General features: G+C 41.0%; 2 protein-coding genes across 2 annotated transcripts; both read left to right on the top strand.

Annotated features, from left to right (window-relative positions):
- The first annotated feature begins 2,590 nt into the window (after positions 1-2,590).
- LOC132600029 (probable carboxylesterase 9) lies at positions 2,591-4,910 on the top strand. Its single transcript, XM_060313164.1, has 2 exons — positions 2,591-3,235; positions 3,891-4,910. Exons 1-2 carry the CDS (start codon positions 2,983-2,985, stop codon positions 4,598-4,600), a joined length of 963 nt encoding a protein of 320 aa, XP_060169147.1. The 5' UTR covers positions 2,591-2,982; the 3' UTR covers positions 4,601-4,910.
- Positions 4,911-20,064: 15,154 nt separating this feature from the next.
- On the top strand, positions 20,065-22,711 carry LOC132600030 (LOB domain-containing protein 31-like). The gene is made up of 2 exons (XM_060313165.1): positions 20,065-20,507; positions 22,343-22,711. The coding sequence occupies exons 1-2, from the start codon at positions 20,229-20,231 to the stop codon at positions 22,583-22,585; spliced, it is 522 nt and encodes a 173-aa protein (XP_060169148.1). The 5' UTR covers positions 20,065-20,228; the 3' UTR covers positions 22,586-22,711.
- The last annotated feature ends 2,697 nt before the right edge of the window (positions 22,712-25,408 follow it).

The following is a 25,408-nucleotide window of genomic DNA, read 5'->3' on the forward strand; positions in this document are numbered from 1 at the left end:
AACTCAAACTACTTAAAACTTGAAATCTTGTGTACACTACGGCTTTAGGGTCATTCAAGTAATTACATTGGTTAACCCTTCATGCAAGTTATAGGGTCCATATTTTTCTTAGTAAAAGTTTAATTTCTAATCCAAACACGGTTCTTTTATTTGTTTTTCTCTTTCTTTTGTGGTCAAAAAAGCAAGACGAATACTATTATCATATTAAACCTCTTAGTTAGATCATAGATGATTATATTAGGATGACGCTATATGGTTGTGACCCTACAAGCTAAGTTTTCTTCTTTTTATCTAGTGGCTAAATATATATTTATATTCGCACTCGTGTGGTCAAAATCTAGGAAATATAAACCAAGGACTTTATACCATAAAATTTAATGTACTTTAATTTAAGGTATTTTTGGTTTCATTTAGAATAATAAATATAACAAATTTACCAAATTTCTGGAAAGAAATTGTATTTTAAATGACAGGATGTCGCCCCGACATGCGGCATGGTAGCTGTTGATTGTAAAATCAGTTTGCTGAGGTAGCTTTAAGAAAAAACCTAAGGATCCCTATTATTTAGTGTAAAAAAATATTTAATTATTAGTATTAAATTAATAAAAGAGTACTGAATCATTAAAGGAGTCAAAGTAGTAGTAACAGGAGTACTTGAAAGTTTGAAAGTAATGCTAATCATGATTTTTTAGAACGACTTTATGACATTAAAAGTAGATTTGGTCAAGTGATCAGTTCCTTCATCTGAAGAGCTTTTTCTATAAGGGAATATTTGACCCCAAGTGATCGAGAAGGTACATGCTGTAATCTCATAATTTTTAAATAAAAGAAATGCACGCATTAATAGAATATGTATACATCTTTTTATAGAAGTGGCGGATCTAACAATGTTCAACAGAACTTGTTGATTTAATCGAACCTTACTCTCCGTTCAGATTGTACAGTGGCTGAATTCTGAATCCGTCATGGAGGAAAAGGGAATTGAAGTGTGACAAAGAAAAATAGAAATGAAAAAAGTGAACATTTTCTCACTTTATTCTGAAGCTGGGTTGAACTTACTTTGAAGGTTATGACTCTAATAGTTCCTTGGAAGAACAATACAGTGATTTGCTTAAATCCTGTTAAATAATGTATTCTTTTCACCATGGCACTACAAATTCAAAATTGGTAACTGATCCCCTAATTTTGCTTTGGAGTCGATGTTTTCAGAAACAAGGTTCGATTTAAATTCTAGAAATGTAGTTTAATAAATCAATATTTATAACACAATTTCTTAATTTTTCAAACATCTTTCAGACACGAAATTAAAGTTTACTACAAATAAAAAAAGACATCTTTCAGAGACAATATTAAAGTTTACTACAAGTAGAAAGTAACACCATTGAAGTATCTCTTCTAATAATAAAAAAAAGAAAAAGGGAACAAATAGTTGACCGTATTCACCGTTTACTTTTCCTAAATGATATTCATAGATTATATACCGATTATATACTGTTATGCACATATTATACCTGAATTGTACACATATTAAACAAATGTCGGCTCTTTTTAGTTTAAGGTTCCATTGATAATGTTAATGGTTATAATTTAAGAATTTAATACCAAGGATTTTAGTTTAAGGTGCCATTTACAATGTTAACGGGCATGAAACTTTGATGGGCTTGGTCTAAAGTGCAATTGACAAATTTCCCTTCAAATGAGATAGTCTTTAATTTTTGTCCCTCAAAATCAAGCTTATGCCTAACGGGGAACAACTTGTGAAATATTATGATGCGAAAGTATAAACGTATGCCCCGCGAAAAGTTGTTTGCATCGTGCAAAAATTAAAGACCATCACAAAATAGAGACAAAAGTGCAAATTACCCCAAACTTACTCGGCTTAAAATTTTTATGGGCTTAACTTTCATAGTCGATAAGGCCATTTCTCCGGAATTAATCTAAGAGCCCACTGGACTTACGCAGCAGAAGCCCAAGGATGACCCTTGATTTTGTAAACTTGGTATAAAGTTGGAAAAAATTACCATGTTTAGAAAAGTTTCAAGTGAAATATGAAAATTCCCATAAACAGTTTCCAATGGTAGGAGGAAAATCTTCAAGTATATCAGTTGTCAAGCATTAGAGATTCTATTGCTAATTTCATACTGTTTTGTATAAGGGAATGACTCTACCAACATCTTTCAAGTTGTATTAGAGAATTGATGTGTGTGTGTCTCTATTAATTAATTTCTTTGATGATAGTGAGTGAAGTGTCTCAATCTTTTAGTGGAATGTCATAATCAGTTGCCGCCTTTTGACGACTCATTATTACTAACTTTAGGTATTATAATTAATTAAAATCTGTTGAGTATGATCAGTTAGGTGGCATTGAACTCGTTGTAGTTTTCTCTAATTAATACACCTGCATCTATAAGCTCGTTCTCACTCAGAATTCGACAACTATTCTGGCTGAAGTAATGCTAATGTGTATTCGTTAAATAAGAAATAATATTAATTGCACTAAATTTTTGGCACATGATGGTAAATTTCTAATTTCTAGTTTAAAGGTGTTCTCCTTTTCGCAGGTCGAAATTCAAACATGCCGTGTGGAATGTGCATTTGCCACTACTCTTCCTAGAAAGAAGATTTTCCAATGAAGTCAATTTTCGACATATATGTTCATAATAAAAGGATAACCCAAAAAAAAAAAAAAAAAAACTCTACCGAATCACTAGGAACATCAAAAAGAATTGGTCAATGTAAAACTAAGATGCATGTATTCACAACCAAAATCCACTTTTCGTGTTACAAGCACAAAATTGTCCGAACTTTAGGGCCGGACATATATTTGTCACAGCGCCGTTATGACATAGCAAAAATATACAACTTTCCATAGTTGAAATTACCTTGTTAATATTCTTGGTTACATACAAACAACTCACAATTCATAACTCTTCCCTTTACCTAAATATTCCCAATTAAGCTTTTGATCTTAATTTCATAAGCATGTCAAAATTTGATCCTTACGACCACCTCAGTGTGGTGCTCAACAAAAATGGAAGTTTAACTCGTCTCCTTGCTTTTCCTACAACCCAAGCTACTGGTGATCAAGAACATCTCCCTGGCCAAGCTGTTGTTAGCAAAGATATCACTTTAAATGCAGACAAGAAAACTTGGATCAGACTTTATCGTCCGAGTAAATTGCCCTCCAATGACAAATCTATCGCAAAACTTCCCATCATAGTTTACTTCCATGCAGGTTAGAGACAGATTCACGGTTTTAATTTAATGGGGTCAATATTTAGATTCTTGATTACCACTGAATCCATTACATTTTTGATATTATGGGTTCGTAATCTATCACTCTCTCTATCCAAATTTACATGACATGGTTCGGATTTCGAGAGACAAACAAGAAAATCGTTGACTATGATTTATTTGTATGCCCTTTAAATATTTGAAATTGTTAATTATATACTTATAATACTTTTTATGTAATTTCTAAATGTGTAAATTGTTTTCCAAAAAGATTAAAGATTGTATATCCGAATTCACGGTCAAAATTAAAAAGTTTCACTCTTCAAATCCGAACTATATATGACATATAAGTTGGGATGAAGGGAGTATATACTATAAATTTCATATATAATCTCATGTTCTGTCTCGAACCCAGTGCTTATATTCTTCATCCTCCATTGATGCAGGTGATACTGGATTCTAGTTACGTTAGTACTTTTATTTTAGGTCTAATTAATGTTCTCTAGGAGCTTTTCTGTCATGTTAGATATGTTAGATATTTATATGATAGTAAAAAATATAAAACACTTCTAGTATAAGTACAGTTTATTTTAATTTATTTTAATAATATTTAACTGGGATGAGTTTAAATGGAGCGATATTATATTTCCGTGCAGGAGGATGGATTCATTTCAGCATAGCAAATACCATGATCCATGAAGGTTGCAACCATCTCTCTAGTGAAGTCCCTGCCATAGTTGTCGCCGTGGAATATCGTCTCGCACCGGAAAACAAGCTCCCTGCACAGTACTACGATGCGATCGACGCGATTCTTTGGATCAAGAACCAAGCATTGGATAGTGTTAATGGTGAAAAATGGCTAAGGGAATATGGAGATTTCTCTAGGTGTTACCTCTATGGAGTGAGCTGTGGAGGGAACATTGCTTTCAATTCAGCACTTAAACTTCTCGATCGACAAATAGAGCCGTTACGTATCAATGGGATCATAATGAACCAACCCCTTTTTGGTGGAAAAACGAGGACAAAATCTGAAATGAGGCTAGCCACAGATACATTTTTTCCCTTGCCAGTAATTGATGTGTTATGGGATTTGGCATTGCCACAAGGGACTGATAGGGATCATAGGTTTTGTAATCCAATGGTGGATGGGCCATATAGGGACAAGATCAAGAACCTTGGGAGGTGTTTGGTGATTGGATTTGGTGGGGACCCTTTGGTCGATAGGCAACAAGATTTTGTGCAAATGTTAGTGAAGGAAGGGATTATGGTGGAAGCTAGGTTTGATGATGTTGGATTCCATGGAATTGATGTGGTTGATAGTCGAAGAGCTGCTGCTATTACTAATTTTATTAAGGAGTTCATTTGATGATCCTTCAATTTGGTGTACGTGGAGATGTGTGCACTAAGCTCGTGATAGATGCAGGGTCTAAAAATGATCCAACCACATTAGTATGTTGTATGGTGCTTTCTTTGATAACTAGTATATGTAGTAATGTTAAATTAGGAAGTGATATTACTAGCAGTTACACGATTGATCTTGATCTTATTTATTTCTGCTTCTCGGTTGAATAATTCTAGGAAGTTTTTGACTTTATATTCATCTTTAATTTGAACTTATTTAATTTGGGGAAATGCATTCTTTTGAAGTTTGAGAGAATTTTAGTTCGTTGATTTATTAAGTAATGATTTTCCGATGACAGCAACGATACAAATACTCATCAGTAACGTCCAATTCTACGTCTCAAATGAAACGTAGTACGGTTTTAGCAATAATAAACCTAATAAAAGATTGGGGTCGATCCCACGAGGAGTATGTGTGTGTTAAGACGTCAAAGCGTGAGAATTTAGAATTTCCTAAAGTATTCTCAAATAAGAGAGTTGTTTTGAGCAATTACTTCTAAAATTAGACTATTATGTTAAGCTAGGACTTTTATCAAACACTTAGAATGCAAAATATTTTGCTTGTTTTCAAATATTGAGAAGGACGGGGGTTGGGACCTCAATATGACATAATTAGTTCATGGACATTAGTATCTTGCTTAACTTTTTTGAATTAGCTATTATGATCCAATTTAATAACTACTCATTAGAATTTTCCAATTCTAGGAAGCTTTTTCTCAAGACTTTTTCCAAACCCAAAGGAATATATTAAAACCCAATTGCATATGACCCAAGTAGAAATCTCCCTATACCTTGTTTGATTTCATTAATCAAGCTTCATTAATTCCTTAATAAGCTCAATTTCTTGCTACTTGTTCAGCACCCAAATCAATTTCTACCTTTCTAAGTAACAAATAGACATACAAGGCCTAATTTAGTGTTTTGCAGCCACCAAATTAACAAGAAGCTTAAAGACAAGTTGATAATCACAATTCAAGTACTAATAAGCAAGATAATTAACTACCCATTCACATTAATGTCATAAGAGTCACAACCCCAGCTATAGAGTTAAGCTACTCATAATAGAAATAGATAATACAAGATAGAAACAAAGTAAAGACATAATTAAAGAGTAACTAAGTAAGAAAAAGCAAACTCTATGTTGAAATCCTTCAAAAGCCTTCCAAAAGTAGCTATGGAGGCTTTACTAAGTTCAAAGGTGTAAAGATGATATAAGAAAATGCCCTAAAAATCTATTTAAAGTCATTCACAATTGTGGCAAAAATGCCTTCTCGCCCTCAGCTGCGTGGGTGGCCACGTGGGCGAGGCCAGCTACGTGGGTGAGCCATGTGGTCCACATAGATTTTTCCTTTTGCTTCTTTAGCCATTTTTCCTTCACATTTTGGCCTTCCTATCCAATTGTCTCAAGCATTTGAAGCTATTCCAATCGTTATGCTTCTCCAAGGCTCTCAAAACCTAAAAATGCATCATTCGAACCATTATTAGTCCATTAATCAAACCAATGGGGCATGAATTTAGCATTAAAAAGTAGCATAAGTTGGCAAAATCCCAACTTATCACTCATCAACCAAAACTCAAGTCATGATTCTCACAGAAATATTATTCCTTTTTTTTTTTTTGAAAACATAAAAAGTTTTTATTCGTAGACCATACAGGTTGCCATTTTCATGTAATTACTTTTTTATTATGTACTCCCTTTGTCTCAATTTATGTGACAGGATTTCAAGAGTCAAACTTTTTTAATTTTGACCGTGCATTTAGAGCTAGAATCATTAATTTTTTTGAAATAAAATTTACATATTTTGATATTGTGTAAAAAGTACTACAAATATAATTAAGACACAATAGTTGACAATTAAAAATATGTATAAGGCATATGAAAAAAGCGATCAAAAGAAAAATTGTTTGACTCTCGAAATGTGAAAGGTGCCACATAAATTGTGGCGAAGGGAATAGTAAACTACTCTAAACGTTCCCATAATACAAGAATAATTTATAACTTGCATCATCTTAGGGAGTTAATATTTTTGGTATTGAATTTTGAGATTAAAAAGGGTCTGTAAATAAGTAAACTAAAATTAAGGAAAAGGGATAATAACATTTTTAGTTCCTCAATTATTAATAAATTCGTTTTGATCCTTAATTATAACATTTGATTAAATATATTTTAACTTTAATCTATTCAGATGTGTTTTAGTCCTTGATGTTGGACTGATCAATATCCGTTCTTTTATTCACATATCACAATTTAAGTACTGCTACAACCGTATAACATGTGATCAACATCCCCACAAGTAATCGACAAAAGTCTCACTTCATGCACTGTTACATGCATGAAATTGATGGACCTAAGGGAAAAACACTCCTAGTTTTCTTTTCATTCCTTTCTGTCGTATTTTTTCTTGTCAACTAACTGTAGTAATAGGGGTGAAGACTGAATGTGATTGTGATTGAAATGACTAGAGAAAAATTGAGGTGTTGGGCCGAAGGATTGAGTAAGAGACAATTGGATGGGATGTCTGTACTCTGCTAGTTGATTGAATAAGATTTTTGTGAACATTTTTTTCTTAATTTGTCTTCAATATAATGATAATAGTATACATAATGGTACTACCAAAAGTCGTGATGAGGTGACACCGGGCAGTACCTCTCTATCATCAATTAAAAAGTTCTGAATTTGAATCCTAGAAATAAAATTATTTTCAACAGAAAGCCTATATTTTATTTTCCAAAATGAGATTTCAAGCGCGAGTTCGAATTAATGGGGTCTCAAAGCACGTACCATACATGTATCTCTCTATCATCAACCGAAGGTTTTGAGTTTGAGTCCTATATAAAAATAAAATCTTCTTTGCTAGAAAGTGCATTTTATTTTTCAAAATGAAACTTCAAGCGCAAATTCAAATTAATGGGGTCTCAAAGCGGGTAATGGACACCATATGAAAAATAAACAATATAAAGAACTAGTCTTTAAAAAAATAGAAAGGAGATAATCTCTTTTAGATGGAAATGGTGTCAAAAAAATGGGAAAAAAATAATACTGTATACGGTAAAAGCCGGATGTGAGCCAAATCGGTGGAACAGGAACCGGAGGAAGGAACAATGATGCGCCCGAGGCTACTCTCCCTTGACCGAAACAGTGCCCGGGCCGAAGCCGAGCAAGGGCACTGACTGATCTGCCCTCTGCATCGTTGAAACGGCCAAGCCCGAGGACTAGGGCTTTCATGGCCGTTGGTCCGCATGACCGTTAGCCCGAGTGACCGTTTGTCCGTGTGGCCGTTGCAGACGGGTCACGCGCCAGTAACGTCCAGTCATGGTCAACTACCTACCATGCGTGTGTCAGACGGCGCCGTCAGTCTAATCCCACAAAATCCATGCAGAGCAGTCCTTTTTATTATTATTTTATTAACTCATATTGTATGAGAACCATGGGGGTGCCACTATAAATAGGGCATGTCCCCTTCCTTTAAAGGGGTTGGTCACTTTTATTTTCCAAGAACACTTGTAGTAGAAGAATTCATATATACAAATCTCTCTCATTGTTTGATTCGGCCAAGGCCATCAGTTATTATTATTATTATTGCATTCCATCCATCTAATATCATACTTTGTTCACTAACACTCGTATCACTAGCAAACTATCGTCACTAGCCGTTTCACTAAGGAGCTCCCAAATACTTGTTTTTCCCCCTTAACACACATCAAGAACAAAGCACATATCCTATACCCATTCACAAATTTAATTGATTATCCGAATCCGGGGTAAACAGTTTGGCGCCCACCGTGGGGTTAGGATAATAATGGTATTTGGCCTTGATTTCTACCATATTCATCAAAACCAAAAGCGTCCCTACCCATCTCTGTGAAAACGGTCCAAATGGCTGACGTTGAACAATCCGGTCATGTCAATAATACCGAGATCGTGGCGGAAAACGAAGGGAGCGGACTGCGGGCATTGCCGAACCCCGCTGACCCGAACCCCGTTGATTCAAGGGAGGGACTCAACCGATAAAATACTGTGGATCAAGAGAATGCCGCCCTACCGGCCACCGATCCTCTAAATACTCACCATTCCGTTACGTTGTCCCGGGATCGGGGCCAGAGAGAACCGGACGCACCAAACGATGGTGTTAACTTACGTTTAATTTTTGAAATGTTGTAGGAACAAAGAGCGGCAATCGCCGAGCAAAGAATAGCAATAGCGCAGCTGCAGAGCGGGAAGGGTGAAACAGGGGCGGTAAAGGCAAAGGGTATAGCCGAAACCGAAAGAAACGAAGCACGAATGGCTGAGAGCGACGGCTCCGGAGCCGGATCCTCAACCGAGGTCCTAAAGATGCTCGAAACCTTGGCGAAACAGGTGGATTCGACCGAAAAGAGGGTCGAGACATACAATTCTCGGGTGGACCAGATACCGGGGGCTTCGCCTTTACTGAAGGGGCCAGATTCGAAAAGGTACATCCAAAGGCCTTTTCCACCGAGTGCGGCCCCGAAACTGATCCCTAAGAGGTTCAAAATGCCCGACATACAGAAGTATGACGGCACCACGGACCCGCACGAGCACGTGACCTCGTATACTTGTGCCATAAAAGGCAATGATATGGAAGAAGATGAGATCGAGTCGGTGTTGCTGAAGAAATTTGGGGAAACTCTGTCGAAGGGAGCATTGACGTGGTATGACCATCTACCCGAGCACTCGATCACTTCTTTCGAAATGCTCGCTGATGACTTCGTAAAAGCACATGCCGGTGCCATAAAGGTGCAGGCCCGTAAGGTCGATATCTTCCGGATAACTTAAAGGGACGATGAGCTACTACGGGAGTTCGTCACCCGGTTCCAGAGGGAACAAATGGAACTCCCCCCGGTACCAGAAGAATGGGCCGCACAAGCTTTCACAAAGGGGCTCAACATGCTAAGTTCAGTTGCCTCGGCCAAGTTGAAAGAAAATTTGCTGGAATACGAGGCCGTGACATGGGCCGATGTCCACAATCGGTATGAATCGAAGATTCGGGTAGAGGATGATCAGTTCGAGCTCTCTCCGGTAAAGTTAAAAGTGGATAGAGGATTCGAGAAGTCGAGGAAAGGTTATGAAATGAAGTCTGAATCATCAAAAAAAAGGTTTCGGCCATAATCCCACTCGGAGAGACCAATTTTCAGGTCAGAAAGGTCGAGGCAAAGCCCAAACCACCTCTCCGGTCGAGGTAGCAAGCGGATCGAGCGCCCGTCAAACAGTCGGGAACTCTCTTTCGGAAGCGACGCCGGAAGTTCCGTCAACAATAAGGGTCCACCGAAGATTTCGGAGTACAACTTCAACGTCAATACCTCGGGCCTTGTATCGGCCATCGGCCGCGTCCCGGATGTGCGATGGCCAAAACCACTAAGGTCAGACCCAGGACAGCGGGATCCGAGCGTGGTGTGTGAATATCACGGAACCCATGGTCACAAAATGGAGGATTGCCGCCAGTTGAGAGAAGAGGTAGCCCGATTATTAAAGAACGGCCACCTCCGAGATCTATTGAGCGAGCGAGCAAAAAATCACTACAAAGAAAGGGAAGCTCACCGAAGGGTCGAACCGGTTGAACACCAGCATACAATCAACATGATAGTTGGGGGAATTGACGTCCCTCGGGGACCGGTAATGAAACGGACCAAGGTCTCAATTGTTCGTGAAAAACGCATCCGAGACCATTCGACCAGGGGCTCTATTTTCTTCGATGACAAAGACGCGGAAGGCATCGTTCAACCGCACAATGATGCACTGGTAATTTCTGTACTTGTCTTTAAAACTAAAGTTAAACGTATTTTGGTTGACCCAGGTAGCTCGGCCAACATCATCCGATGGAGAGTGGTCGAACAGCTAGGGTTGCTCGATGGGATTGTACCGGTGGCTCGGGTACTCAGCGGGTTCAATATGGCCAGTGAAACCACGAAGGGGGAGATCTCGTTGCCCGTGAACGTGGATGGCACCATTCAGCAAACAATGTTCTATGTGATCGAAGGGGACATGAAATATAATGCGTTATTGGGCAGACCTTGGATACATAGCATGAAGGCAGTTCCCTCAACACTGCATCAGTTGCTAAAATTCCCCACTCCGGAGGGGGTGAAAACTATCCGAGGCGAGCAGCCCGCAGCAAAGGAAATGTTCGCTGTAGAAGAGGCAATTCACCGGCCGGAGGAACCGGCTCAGGAAGAGAGGGGAACAACCGGGGGGGAGGTCCCCCAATAGCAACTAAAGTATACTGGATCGGATCCAGTGCATGAAGAGGATGACTTCGGGATGCCCAGATACTTTGTCATGCCGGATGACTCGGACGCGACTAAGTCAACTGTGGAGGAGCTGGAGCAGATCATCTTGTTCGAGTTCTTACCGGACAGAAAGGTATACCTGGGCACAGGGCTTACCCCGGAGCTCAGGCGTAAATTAATTGAGTTTCTTCAAGCTAACGCCGATTGCTTTGCATGGTCGCATATAGACATGACAGGTATATCACCGGAAATAGCGTCACACAAACTCAGCTTGGACGGAAAATTTCCCCCGGTGAAGCAAAAAAGAAGGCCCATGGCAGAGCCAAAACACGCTTTCGTGAAAGACGAGGTAACAAAGCTTTTGAATATAGGTTCCATCCGGGAGGTGAAATACGGATTGGCTCGCTAACGTGGTGGTGGTGCCCAAGAAAGGTAATAAATTTTGAATGTGTGTCGATTATAAGGATTTAAACAAGGCATGCCCGAAGGATTCATTTCCATTGCCTCACATCGACAGAATGATCGATGCGACGGCCGGACATAAAATGTTAAGTTTCCTCGATGCTTACTCCGGGTACAACCAAATCTGGATGCACCCGGAGGATCAAGAGAAAACGTCCTTCATCACCCGCTATGGGACTTACTGTTATAACGTCATGCCTTTCGGGTTAAAAAATGCCGGTGCAACTTACCAACGCCTAGTTAATGGGATGTTCGAAGAACAAATAGGGAAAACAATGGAAGTTTATGTTGACGACATGGTTGTTAAGTCCCTGGAAACAGAGGACCATTTAAAACATTTGCAGGAAACCTTCGATGTGCTCCGTAGATACAACATGAAGCTCAACCCGAAAAAATGTGCTTTCGGGGTGAGGTCCGGTAAATTTCTGGGTTTCATGGTGTCGAACCGGGGAATTAAGATCAACCCGGACAAGATCAAGGCCATCAAGGATATCGAGGTCGTGAACAACAAAAAGGGGGTACAGAAGCTCACCGGGAGGATAGCGGCGCTGAGCCGTTTCATATCGAGATCCTCGGACAAGATTCACTGGTTCTTCTCTTTGCTCAGAAAGAAGAACGACTTCGTTTGGACACCAGAGTGCCAAGAAGCCCTAAGGGAGTTGAAGAAGTATTTGTCCAGCCCCCCGTTGCTGCACACACCGAAGACCGATGAGCCACTTTTCCTCTACCTAGCAGTCTCCGAAATGGCGGTAAGCGGAGTTTTGGTCTGAGAAGAATCAGGTACGCAATTCCCTATCTATTATGTAAGTAGAACTTTGGGGGATGCGGAGACCCGTTATCCCCATTTGGAGAAGCTGGCATTAGCACTGGTAAGCGCTTCCAGAAAGCTCAAACCCTATTTTCAATGCCACCCCATATGTGTAGTAACCACTTACCCTTTAAAAAACATCATGCATAAACCAGAGTTATCCGGTAGATTAACAAAATGGGCTGTAGAAATTAGCGGTTACGACATCGAGTACAAGCCTCGGACGGCCATCAAATCCTAAATCTTGGCCGATTTTGTGGCAGACTTTACCCCGGCCATGGTCCCCGAGGTCGAGAAGGAACTTTTGCTGACCTCGGGAAAGACCACGGGCATTTGGTCTTTACACACGGACGGGGCCTCGAATCTTAGAGGTTCCAGACTAGGGATCGTCCTTAGGACCCCGGCCGGGGATGTCATCCGACAGTCCGTTAGAACTGCTAGATTGACTAACAATGAAGCCGAGTATGAGGCTATGATTGCAGGTTTGGAGTTGGCTCGAAGCATGGGGGCCGAAACGATCGAGGCAAAGTGCGACTCGCTTTTGGTCGTGAACCAGGTGAGTGACATATTCGAGGTAAAGGATGAACGGATGCAGCGGTACCTCGAAAAAACCCAAGTGGTACTTCATCAATTTAAAGGATGGACCATGCAGCACATACCGAGGGAACAGAACAGCGAAGCCGATGCACTAGCAAACTTGGGATCCTCGGTCGAGGGGGAGGAAATCATCCTCGGGGCAACGGTGCACTTATCAAACACGGCCATAGAAACCGGGCACGCCTAAATATACACAATGGGCTTGACCTGGGATTGGCGCAACAAGTACATCGACTACTTGCGTGATGGTAAGCTCCCAAATGACCCGAAGGAGTCACGATCATTATGGACCAAGGCTGCTCGCTTTTGCTTGGTGGACGGTCAACTGTATCGACGATCTTTCCTCGGTCCTCTGGCTAAGTGTTTGGGCCCCGGTGAAACGGAATACGTGATAAGAGAGGTACACGAGGGAACCTGCGGCAACCAATCCGGTGCGGAAGCTTTGGTTCGAAAAATTAACAGGGCCGGTTATTACTGGAATCACATGGACGAAGACGCGAAAAGTTTTGTCTGAAGATGCGACGGGTGTCAGAAGCACGCTCCGATGATTCACCAGCCCGGGGAGTTGCTGCATTCGGTGACCTCACCTTGGCCTTTCATGAAGTGGGGAATAGACATTGTGGGTCTGTTGCCTCAAGCACCAGGTAAGGCCCGTTTCATTTTGTTTATGACTGACTATTTTTCTAAATGGGTTGAAGCGCAGGCTTTCGAAAAGATAAGAGAGAAGGAAGTCATCGACTTCATATGGGATCACATCATCTGCCGTTTTGGCATCCCCTCCGAGATAACCTGTGATAATGGCCCCCAGTTTGTGGGTGGAAAGGTCAACAGTTTCCTCGAGGGGTTGAAGATCAAGAAAATCGTGTCGACCCCATATCACCCGTGTGCGAACGGACAGGCAGAATCAACGAACAAAACAATAATCCAAAATCTGAGGAAGAGACTTGAAGCATCGAAGCATCATTGGAGGGAGATACTCCCGGAGGTATTATGGGCTTACAGAACCACATCCAAGTCGAGCACGGGGGAAACCCCGTTCTCGTTGGTTTACGGAGCCGAAGCCCTCATCCCCGTGGAAGTTGGCGAACCGACCCTCCGTTTCAGGTATACCACCGAAGATTCAAACGGGGAGTTCATGGCCGTGAAGCTCGACCTTTGCGGATGAACTGCGCGAAAGAGCGGCGGTCCGCATAGCGGCCCAGAAACAGAGGATAGAAAGATATTATAACCGAAGAGCCAACTTCCGGCACTTCCAAGTTGGGGATTTAGTACTTCGAAAAGTTACCTTGCACACCAAGAACCCCAACGAGGGAAAGCTGGGTCCGAACTGGAAGGCCCGTACAAGATAACCGGTATAACGGGTAAAGGGTAGTATCAGTTGGAGTCCATGGACGAGCAACGTCTGCGTAATAACTGGAATGTGGCCCACCTAAAGAGATACTACTGCTAAGGTATGGACTCCCCGTATTCTCTTATCAACTTTTCTCCTTTTGCAGGAAGGCAAGTGAGGGACAAAATTAGAGCCCAGATCTGAAAACACGTGTTGCACTCTTTTCCTTAGTACGGTTTTGTCCCAAAATGGGTTTTCCGACAAGATTTTTAATGAGGCAACGAGTACAACGTGTTACTTGACGAATACGAAGGGCAAGTACCCGGTCACCCGGTGTCGCATCCTCCGATAGGGACATAATAGCACTCACCCGACCTTGGAGATCGGATAAGTGCTAGGGGAGTACCATGCCACACCAAAGATGACACCGGTTAAAACAAACGGAGAAGCTCAACATTAGCTACGGCAAAACTAAGGCCCGGCCACCGGCCATAGCCTCCGATGTAAGGACCAAACGATCATAATGAATCGTGTCCCATTTTACATTTGCTACGGCTAAGGAAGCAGTTAAAATTCTCATATGTACAAACATTTTTGCAAACACAAGTTATCAAAACTTGGGATAACAACTCTATGATTAAATATACTTTGCCCAGTTGATAACCGTCGTATATCGGCATTGCCTCGTTCGCATACCCTACGCCGGGTACTTTGATCGGAATTCGGCAAGGGCAACGAGATCACTATGATCCAAGCCAAAATTCGATAAGCCACCAGCCCCAAAATATCGGATAAGACCGGCGGGTATGAACTGGTCCTAGAACGGACCAACAACTATAGCAAAAGCAGCGAGCAAACATTCAAACGAAGAAGCAGAAAGATGCATTTTTCATTTATACAACGGATGTCTCTTACATCAAAATAAAAACAAAGTCCTACAAAGGCAAAAAACAAAAACAAAAAGCAAGGCATAAGCCTCATATTATCCGGCATGACTGGAGGTGGATGAGTGCTCGGACACAGTTCGCTCGGATTCGTCTGACTCGGACTCGAGGGCACGATTGGCTTCTTCTTCCATCCTCTTGGCCTCAAGTATCAGGGCTGGAAGATCCGAGAGACCGTGCTCGGCTTGCTCGAGGGTGATCCGCCGAGACTTCCACTTCTCATACTCGGCAACAATAGCAGTATGAGCCTCGGCCGCCTCAACACTTCTCCATGTTTCATCCAAGTCGGCCTCAACCTTGGCCAGTTTTGCTTCCAAATCGGCCTGGTCCCCCTCAAGGACACTTATCCTACCAGTAGCTGCATCCAGCTCGGCCTTAAGGGCATTGTTGGAAATAGCCGCCTCCTCGAGCTCGGTTCTTAGGCCTTGGCATATCCGAGATCGCTCCTCGGTTTTCTCTTCGAACACCCTCCTGCGCTCATCGGACAAAGCAGCTTCGGACTCGATCCGCCGGTTCCTCTCAACCAGGGTTGTTGCATCAGCATTCACCGAGTCCAGCTCCCCCCCCCCCCCCCCCCCCGGAGTCGGGAAACCGTGGTCTCCAGCTCATCTAGCCTCGAAGAAAACTGGGCTTTATCCCGGCTAAGGCCGATCTTTTCAGCCTCAAGGCTCCGGTTATAGTCGGTCATAGCGACCAGCTTACCCTTCAAACGACGATTTTCGTTCTTAGCCGCATCGAGCTCGGGACGAAGGTTGGCCAGCACGGCCACCCGATTCAACTCTTCCTCCTTCTCCTGAAAGAGATGCCAGTATTTCTCCGTTTCTCGACCTTGGGCATCCAGTTGGCCTCGGAGATCATCTATCTCATGTTGGGCACGGATGAAAGCTTCATTAACCAACACCACACTCTACAAGTAAAACAAGTCAGAAGACTTAGGCGAAATGAGGATAAAAATCCATTGATAAACTGTACAAGGATGACAGAAGAGCTTACCCAGTTGCTTGCATGCATACCCTCGTTAATGAGGCACTGCCAAGTGAGCCCGGTCATTTTGCGCTTGTTCGAGTCAGAAATAAGGGGCCGCAAATAGCTCGCTACGCCCACCGGGAACGACAGAAAGCTGCAGTCCTCGGGTACGGTGACTACGGCCGATCTGGTTCTCCTTGGCTCCACGCTCGGGGCCGGGAAGATGTTTACCAAGCTCTCCCTGGCCCCTGACTCGGAGATCCGGTTGGCCGGCCTCGTGGCCCGAGGAATAGGGAGATGACCAAAGCCCGCTGCTTCTCCGGTAGCGGCGGGGGGGGGGGGGGGGGGGGTGGTGGGGAATGCTCGAGAACATATCATCAAAATCATCCACCCGCCTAGTCGGGGTAAATGAACTTGGAGCAGCCTCAATAATTTCGACAAAGGTCGAGGGCTCCACAATTGCAGCAGGCTCGTGCTCGGGAGACGGGCGAGCGCCTGTGGGGGCTTCGCACTCCGGCACTGGGGCAGTCCTTATATCGGCTTCAACAACAATCGCTCCCCCGGACCTTTTTCTTTAAAGGGGAGCATCTTCCGAAGAAGTTTCACCTGAAATGTCGACAAAGTCAATCGACCGAAGAGGAGCTGGTGAAAGTATATCTTCCGCACCTGAATGTGGAGCAGGAACCAAGAGGCCTTCGCCGACGGAAGGAAGGGGCGGAACGGAGACCGCCTCCTTCGGTATTGAAGCCACGGTGGGAACGGAGCCGACTCTCCGATTAATGATGTCGGGCTCTGTCTCTTCCCTCGAAGGACGAGCAACACTCCTTGCCTTCTTCCTTTTCGAAGTCTGCCCCTTTTCGAAGGGCCACTTTCTTTTTGCAGCATCGGAGAGGACACGGGAAGAACCCGTTGTGTCGAATTCGGGCGCCAGTGCCGGAGGGGCGGTCCCCGACTCCGATCTAGTTGCTACCGAGCCCTTAGGCAAACCTAAAAAGACAAAATGTTAGCAAAGGTCAAGGGATGAAACGAATAAAGGGGAATGCAGCAGAATAAAAATAGAAGGTTACCGTGATTTTGGGCAATCCATCGGCCACGAGACAGGTGAGCCCATGTCCGGTCGTCGTAGGGATGCTGGGCGAGGAGCACGGTGACCCAATCGTTCAGATTCCGGATGGCCGGAGGAACATACCCATTGGCTGGCAAAAGTAAGAAAGAAACGGTGAGAAAGCAGAATCAAAATTTGACGAAGCAATACTAACGCAATTGTTAGAGACTTCGAGCTTACGCTTGTTATTCCACTTCTCCGGGAAGGGCATGTGCTCGGCTGGAATTATGTCCTCGGTCTTCACCCGGACATATCGCTCCAACCATCCCCGGTCTCGATCTTCATCCATTTTCGAGAAGAATTGGTTCCGGCTCCGCTTGGCCAGTTTCATTACACCACCCCGGAACAGCCTCGGGGAGTAAAGGTGTATCAGATGGGCCAGTGTGAACTCCTCCTCGGCGTTGTTGGCCAACATCCGGAGGCACGCTACGACCCTCCAAACGTTTGGGTCGATCTGAGCCAATGTAACGCCGCAAACCCGACACATGTCGAGAATGACCGGGTCCACCGGGGGTCAAGTTTGAGAGTGAAGGGGTATGTATAAACATACAAAAACCCTTCACGATGGTCGGTAACGGATTCATCTGGCCCGGGGGCGAAAACCCGAACCGGACGGGTGTCCCACCCGCAATCGGCCCGGACTATGTCGAGCCTCTCCTCGGTGATAGATGAGGGATACCGCATCACGTCAAATCCCCTGTCTGAAACGGAGGAAGGCTTCTCGACCTCAAGGTCCTTGTTAAAGTTGAATTTAGCTGGTATGATATCCGAGGCCGTGGGTTCGAATTTAACCGGGGTCGCAGGCTCGGCCTCTGGGGACGATACCGGTGGAGCATCATGAGAAGTGGATTCAGACATCGTGATGACGAGAAAGAAGGAAGGCCCAAGAGAGGGATTTAAGAAAGATGAAGAGACTAGTAATAACTAAAAGCAAGGGGAGCAGAATTGGTTCTTTTTGCACGCTGTGCGAATCAATGAAACAGCAGCAGATCAAATGGGAAGATAATTGTGTGTGGTGAAGATGAAAAGGTGCAGAAAATGGAGTGGAGTTGAAGGAGAGCAAATGCGTGAAAATGGAAAAATGAGGAGGTGAAGGGTCTTTTATAGGCAAAGAAGATGAGCGGTTACCGAGGACGGCCAATCAAGGGGCGCCACGTGTCCCGTCATTAATTCGAAGTGACTTGAAACGATGTGAAAAAGGCGGTTGACAGAGACGAGCCATCCGGAGCGGGACACGTGGCCGATAAAAGGGGACGTATTACACAACCGTTCCCGCCAAAATAAGAAGACAATGACGAGCTGCCGGAACCACCGGTTTTCGGGAATTATCCACTTCCCGTTTCTCCGATAGATCGCAGATCCGGGAAGTGTGGGGCTATCTGTATACGGTAAAAGCCGGATGTGAGCCAAACCGGTGGAACGGGAACCGGAGGAAGGAACAATGATGCGCCCGAGGCTACTCGCCCTTGACCGAAATAGTGCCCGGGCCGAAGCCGAGCAAGGGCACCGACTGATCTGCCCTCTGCATCGTTGAAACGGCCAAGCCCGAGGACTCGGGCTTTCATGGTCGTTGGTCCGCATGACCGTTAGCCCGAATGACCGTTTGTCCGTGTGGCCGTTGCAGACGGGTCACGTGCCAGTAACGTCCAGTCATGGTCAACTACCTACCATGCGTGTGTCAGACGGCGCCGTCAGTCTAATCCTACCAAATCCGTGCAGAGCAGTCCTTTTTATTATTATTTTATTAACTCATATTGTATGAGAACCATGGGGGTGCCACTATAAATAGGGCATGTCCCCTTCCTTTAAAGGGGTTGGTCACTTTTATTTTCCAAGAACACTTGTAGTAGAAGAATTCATATATACAAATCTCTCTCATTGTTTGATTCGGCTAAGGCCATCAGTTATTATTATTATTGCATTCCATCCATCTAATATCATACTTTGTTCACTAACACTCGTATCACTAGCAAACTATCGTCACTAGCCGTTTCACTAAGGAGCTCTCAAATACTTGTTTTTCCCCCTTAACACACATCAAGAACAAAGCACATATCCTATACCCATTCACAAATTTAATTGATTATCCGAATCCGGGGTAAACAAATACTAGTAAACTACCGGAAAGAGGAAGATTTCATTAAACCATAAGAATGATCATAACTATTGGAATTCAAACTAACCTATGTACTACTGTCTGATTTGTCATTTAATTATCATGCTTAGAACATTAAAAAAAAAAAAACTCTTAGTCTCATGTATCCACTCAAACACATACTATATGTTTGCTTCACGCAAGCTGCAGCTTCTCTCCTCTTAGTGTTTGCTTCTCTCTTTTGCCTTGACTTAAAAGTTTTACACCAATATGCATTCCACTACCCAAAAGGCGTCCTTTCCCTCATTCAGAACCTTCTTTCTCTTTAAATGCATAAAATATACTCCCAGGAGGGTTAAGTTGCTAACGTCATCCTGTCAACACACGAGATTTTTTATCATACTTGTATGTTGTATCTAATTAATGTATCCGCCAAGTTCGAGTGTACTTTAAATTAAAGTAGTCTAATTCTCATAGAACACCTTGTTAATCGTACAATTTAACCTTTATGTATTGTCGGTATAAGTCACACACTCTATATGTATTGTCAGTATAAGTAATATTTACATCATCAGATTACCTGTTATAATAGGTTACTTGTCTTATTTTCTAGATGACAAAACACTTATTTTACGAAATCTAAACACTTATTTTACGAAATCTTACTTGTAGACATTTTTTGGTGATCTGAAAATGTACAGAAATTCTTGTACCAACGATGAGATAACTTATACTCTTTTGAAAAATCGTATGGTTGGAAGAAAGATAGCTGTCCATCAAGTGACCCACCACCAAAAGCTTCAACGTTTTCTCATCTAAAAAACTAATTAAAGCTGAACTGAACTACTTGTAGTAACAAACAGCAACAAGCAGTAGTCCTGCCTACCTACCTTGTATAATTAAATAAATACCTCTATCTCTCTTTCCAAATCTTTAACTCTCCTTCTCCTTGTTCCTCTTCATCATTCCCCATACCCCACAAAATTAGAACACTCTTCTGCAGAAACTGAAGAACACAATTACTTCGTAGAGAAATAATTATGAGCAGTGGTGGTGGGCCTTGTGGTGCATGCAAGTTTCTTAGAAGGAAGTGTGTGAGGGATTGCATATTTGCACCTTATTTTGACTCAGAACAAGGCATGTCACACTTTGCTGCTGTGCATAAGGTGTTTGGAGCTAGCAATGCCTCCAAACTATTGCTCACAATTCCACCAAACAAGCGCCTTGAAACTGTTATTACTCTCTGTTATGAGGCTCTCGCTAGAGTTAGAGACCCTGTCTATGGCTGTGTTGGCCACATCTTTTCCCTTCAGCAACAGGTAATTTTTTTTTCTGGATTAAGTTATATACACACATTGATCAGTGTAGTTTAATTTATTACTAGCAGTTACGTTAGTTATCGTTTTTATCAGGTTAGTACTAATTACTACATATCACATATTTTGTTAAAAACTCGAGACATTTGAAATGGTCATGATGATGTGTGTTGCATGCGGACTTCAAAATTTAAGAAGCATGAAAGTGAATATAGAGTGTTCCCTGTAGTAAAGTTTGTTAGGATTTTTTCGAGAAGATGCACTCAGAAGGTTGAAAATATGTTCCGTAAATTTTATTAATCATAGGACTTTAAATAGCTGCGTCAACAAAGTAGTAGACTTGTTCTATAACTAAATTGTTAAGACTCTTACTATTACTAAAAAATGAATACTCTAGTAAATCAAGTGTTATTCTCTTACAACCAAGTGAGTAATTATTCCAGAAAAAAAAAAGTAACAGTTACAAATGCAACTTCCAACAAATTTTCCATTTGAATAGACCTTCTCTTTTTCATTAAACTCAAAAGTCTTTTCCTTTGGTCGTCAAAAGATGGTCTTTGACAAGAAACTCATTGATTGTTCAAATATAAAGTTAAGTTTCCAGATCAAATATGGTACTAATACTAGTTAATGTTTGTTGGCTCTGTTTGTATGAGCTGATTATCATTAGTACGAAGATCTGCTCTTTAATTTGATGCTAACATTTAACAAAATATAGCAGCAGATTGAGGGGTTCGCTGAACTTAACATTTCCAATGTTTTCCAATGTATAGTAGTTTTCCCTCAAATTCTACTATATATGTAACAGTCACTGACTCAAAAATTGATGCAAAACTAAAGAAACAATTTTTTGTGAAAATTGGACTAATGTAATAGTTGATTGATGTGCATTTTTTAGTGTTTTCTTGCTTGCCGGGACTAGCAAGTAACCTTAATCAGCTTTAGCAGCTCGAGCAATATACAATAAACCAATAATTTGACTTAGCTTGTTTCTTATTGACTTCTTGTCTTTCATGGAAGTCTACAAAATATTGTTAAAAGTACTGAGCGCAATAAAAAAAGAATTTTTCCTTATTCAATCGGATTAAAAAGAAACTCTGGGATTACTGAATCAGAGACGAGTCTTAATTTGGCATATCAATTCAGATGCTAATAGGTGTATATATCTTATTAACTAAAAAAAAAAAGGTATATACATCTTTTTCTTATTATAGTATTACACTAAGATGAAATAATGAAAAGACAACTAATTTTAACCAAAAAAAAAAAAAGACAACTAGTTATGTTAGATATAGCTCAGGATTTTTCTTTGAAGATTACAGTGTTCTTTATGTCGAATAAAATAGTACACTGTTTGGAGTGTCCTATAAACGAGAAGGCAAGTAGGATAGCAATATACTACTTGCAACTTGCAAGTGATCTATCCAGCTTGGGAATATAAAAGAATGTTGACTTCCTAAGAACGAAATTAGACTTTTCTGACAGGTAGCTTCTATGCAATTCCACGAAGTGTCTTCATCTTATCATTTAGCACATAATTAAGTCTTTAATATATGGAATATACCCATACTTTACATTGAACTAATTAATAATGTCACCATGCTAGAACAAGTTACGAAATTTATTTTAAGGTATTATATTTATGAACTAGCTGTATCCTTGTTAAAAAAACATATATTTAGTGGTTATCCATTGATGAACATATAGCGCCTTCTAAGTAAAAAGGTACAATCACAAGCAATCTTCTTTAAACTCGAATAATTTATTCATATACAAATCATAACTATTGTGAACCATAGGACAATTATCTAATTGTTTGGTTTAATATGTGCGTGTAGGCTGTGACATTGCAAGCAGAGTTAGCTTACGTTCAAGCCCGTATTTCCACCCTGCAGCACAGCCTCCCAATGGCACCAACACCATCGCTGGCAGAAGTAGGAGCATGTTGTTCTAACATATCATCATCGGTGTGTACTATGGATCCTTTGATCGATGTAACAGGCTTATGTGATGTGTTGGATCAACAACTGGATAATTGTGACCTCCATACAGTTGCTGTAGACTTTGTCTCCAGGCATTAATCTAGACTTAGGTTCTGGTCTTCTATCGCCATGCATCACAATGATACTTGACTTAGTTTTAACTCTATGAAGATTGTCATCTAACTCTCTTTTGTTTTATATGTAATTTAGTCCTTTCCTTCTCTGTTTTACTCTAATCAATGCTAATTGTGCTTGTTTGATTCTTGTTAGGCGTTAAATTAAGGCAAAATATATCAAATGACACTTAAACTATACCCAAAAAATCGAGTTCACACTCAAACTATGCAGACGACCTATTACACACCTGAACATTTAAAAAGTGAATTTAATACCACCCTAGAAGCTGATGTGGCACAAAAAAATTTATAATTAAAAAATAGGCGCATTTTGTTGATTTTTTTTTTTGGCTAAATATACACCCCCCCCCCCCCCCCCCTCTTCTTCATCATCCTCTTCTCCTCCACGCCCCCCCCCCCACACACACCCCCCACTGCAGCCCTCCACCTCCACGTCAACCCACTCCCTCTTCGCCTCCACCTTCACGCCACCCTCTTCATTTCAAATTCACAAACAAAAAATCTGAAATATAACCCACTTCTTCTTCTCCAAAAACCACCCAATTATTTCTCCAACCAACCAAAGCAACACCCACCACCACCCCACCGGAAAAACTAAATTGAGGAACAAATAATTCAATTCCTCCTCAAATTCGTCCCATTTACACTCAAATTTGTCCAAGTTTAAGAAACAATACATAACTACAATGAAGAAATTGCACGAATTGCCCTTCAAATGGACTTTTAACAACAATGAAGAAATTACACGAACTGCCCTTCAAATGGACTTCCTCCATTTTCCTCTTCTTCTTCTTCCATAGCCACCGTAGCACCACCATTTCTTTGCTAAACCTACTGTTGAACCACCACTAAACCACCATCATTCCCCTATTTTTCCACCGGTGATCTTAAGATTTGGATTGTCCAATTTTTCCAACCCATTTCCCTATTCTTCTTTTATTTTTTGCAGATAGTTTTGTTTGTGGATTTGATATTAGTTTTGTCTTCTTCCAAACTTTTTCCTTTGTAATCATTTTTTTAATTGAATTTGAAAGATTATCATTGATTTGGGTTCGGTAGCTAGTAAAATTGATGGTGGTGATGTAATTAATAGTTGGGTTTGGGGTTGATGATAATGAGGTGGTGGATATGGTTGGTGGCGGGTTGGCGGCAATGGTGGTGGTTTAATAGTGGGATGGTTTAGTGATGAAGAAGAGATAATTATTAGAGCATTTTAATAGTTAATTAGGGATTAATTATTAATTAGTGTAAATTTAATTAACAAAAGAAAAATCAAATGGATAAAGAAAAGGAAAAGAATATAATTTTTTTTAGAAGATTTCCACGTGGCGCTGGCGTGGCGCTAACGCGGCGGCAAGTGTGGAACACCTCCCCTTATGCAATTGGTTATGTGCACATCAGGTAGTATTAAATTCACTTTTTAGATGTTCAGGTGTGTAATAGGTCGTCTGCATAGTTTGAGTGTGAACTCGGCTTTTTAGGTATAATTTAAGTGTCATTTGATGTATTTTGCTGTTAAATTAATGTAGATCGATGTCAACTTGTTTTTTCCTTAGCTTTTAGTCTCTTGCTTAAGAAATTGGGCTTTGCTTTATAAGCAAAAACTTGCTAACAACTTTCTTCTTGCTCACTGCTCTGACATAGCTAACTTCTATAACCCAACAGATGGTCTCTTTTGGTTATCTATTGGGCTGTTTGACCCTATGGCTCCTTTTGGGCTTTTTTTTGCGCGGAGTGCCCTTCTTTTGGGCTGGTCTTTATATTTTGCTCCTCATTTATGCCTTCTTTAATTTTTGCCCCTGCCGTCTGTTTAATGAAAGTTTTTTGACGAAATTACCCTTACCCTATTAAAACCCTTTCTATTTCGTCATTTGCCCTTTTCTTTTCTTTTTTTGCTTCTTCGTTCCTCCTCTGTTTTGTGTCTGTCTTATCTGTTCTAAAATTTAGGTACGAATTTGGATCTTTTGCTCGTTTCAATATTTGTTTTTATGTTAAATTATTGTTTGTTGAATTGACATCTTTGTCTTCGTCGTTTTTTATATTTAATTGATCCTTTTTTATTTAAAATTATAGTGTTTTGTTAAAGTGTCTGTATGATTTTTTGAACTTTAGTTTCGTTCCCCATGTATATATTTTGGTTTTTTGAATGTCGTAATATGTTTTAGTTGATTTTGATATGCGTTTTGGTTTTCTCTTTGTTGAATCTTTGAAGTTTTGCCCGTGAACAGCTGTTTTATGTTGTTGCTGTTGTTTTTGTTTAATAATCTGGTTTTTGTGAAGAATGTGTTTGTGCGAGGCGGCATATGCCTGTTCCGGCAGAAATTTCGTTTTTTGAAACTGAATTTATGCCTATTCCGGCATAATTTTGTGATTTAAGTTAGTTTGTATGTGTTTTGATTTTTTGGTGTTTTTTTTTTGTTAATAATGTTGGTTTTTATGAAAGTTTATATGTTTTCCTGATTATAAACTTTAGTTTAAGATTTTTGGTGTTTTTTTTGTTTAGTAACCTGTGTTTTCATAAAGACTGTGTTTGTCTGAGGCAACATATGCCGGGTCCGACAGAGTTCTTGGTTTTTGAAACTGAAGTTATGCCGGTTCCGACATAAAGTTATGCATGTTCCGGCATAACTTCATGAATTAAGTTAATTTATGTGTGTCTTGGTTTTTTGGTGTTGTCTTGTTAATAATTTTGGTTTTTATGCAATCTTATGTGTTTTTGGTGTTGTTTTGTTAATAATGTTGGCTTTTTATGCAATCTTATGTGTTTTGGTTCTTTCTTCTATTA

The sequence above is a fragment of the Lycium barbarum genome, chromosome 6 (genome assembly GCF_019175385.1).
Source record: "Lycium barbarum isolate Lr01 chromosome 6, ASM1917538v2, whole genome shotgun sequence".
In the NCBI taxonomy this organism is placed as follows: Eukaryota; Viridiplantae; Streptophyta; class Magnoliopsida; order Solanales; family Solanaceae; genus Lycium; species Lycium barbarum.

Excerpts from the sequence above, each read along its gene's own strand:
- LOC132600030 (XM_060313165.1), top strand. The coding sequence starts at position 20,229 with ATGAGCAGTGGTGGTGGGCCTTGTGGTGCATGCAAGTTTCTTAGAAGG. Across the intron at positions 20,508-22,342 it reads TCTTTTCCCTTCAGCAACAG|GCTGTGACATTGCAAGCAGA; the intron begins GTAATTTTTTTT and ends ATGTGCGTGTAG.
- LOC132600029 (XM_060313164.1), top strand. The coding sequence starts at position 2,983 with ATGTCAAAATTTGATCCTTACGACCACCTCAGTGTGGTGCTCAACAAA. Across the intron at positions 3,236-3,890 it reads CATAGTTTACTTCCATGCAG|GAGGATGGATTCATTTCAGC; the intron begins GTTAGAGACAGA and ends ATTTCCGTGCAG.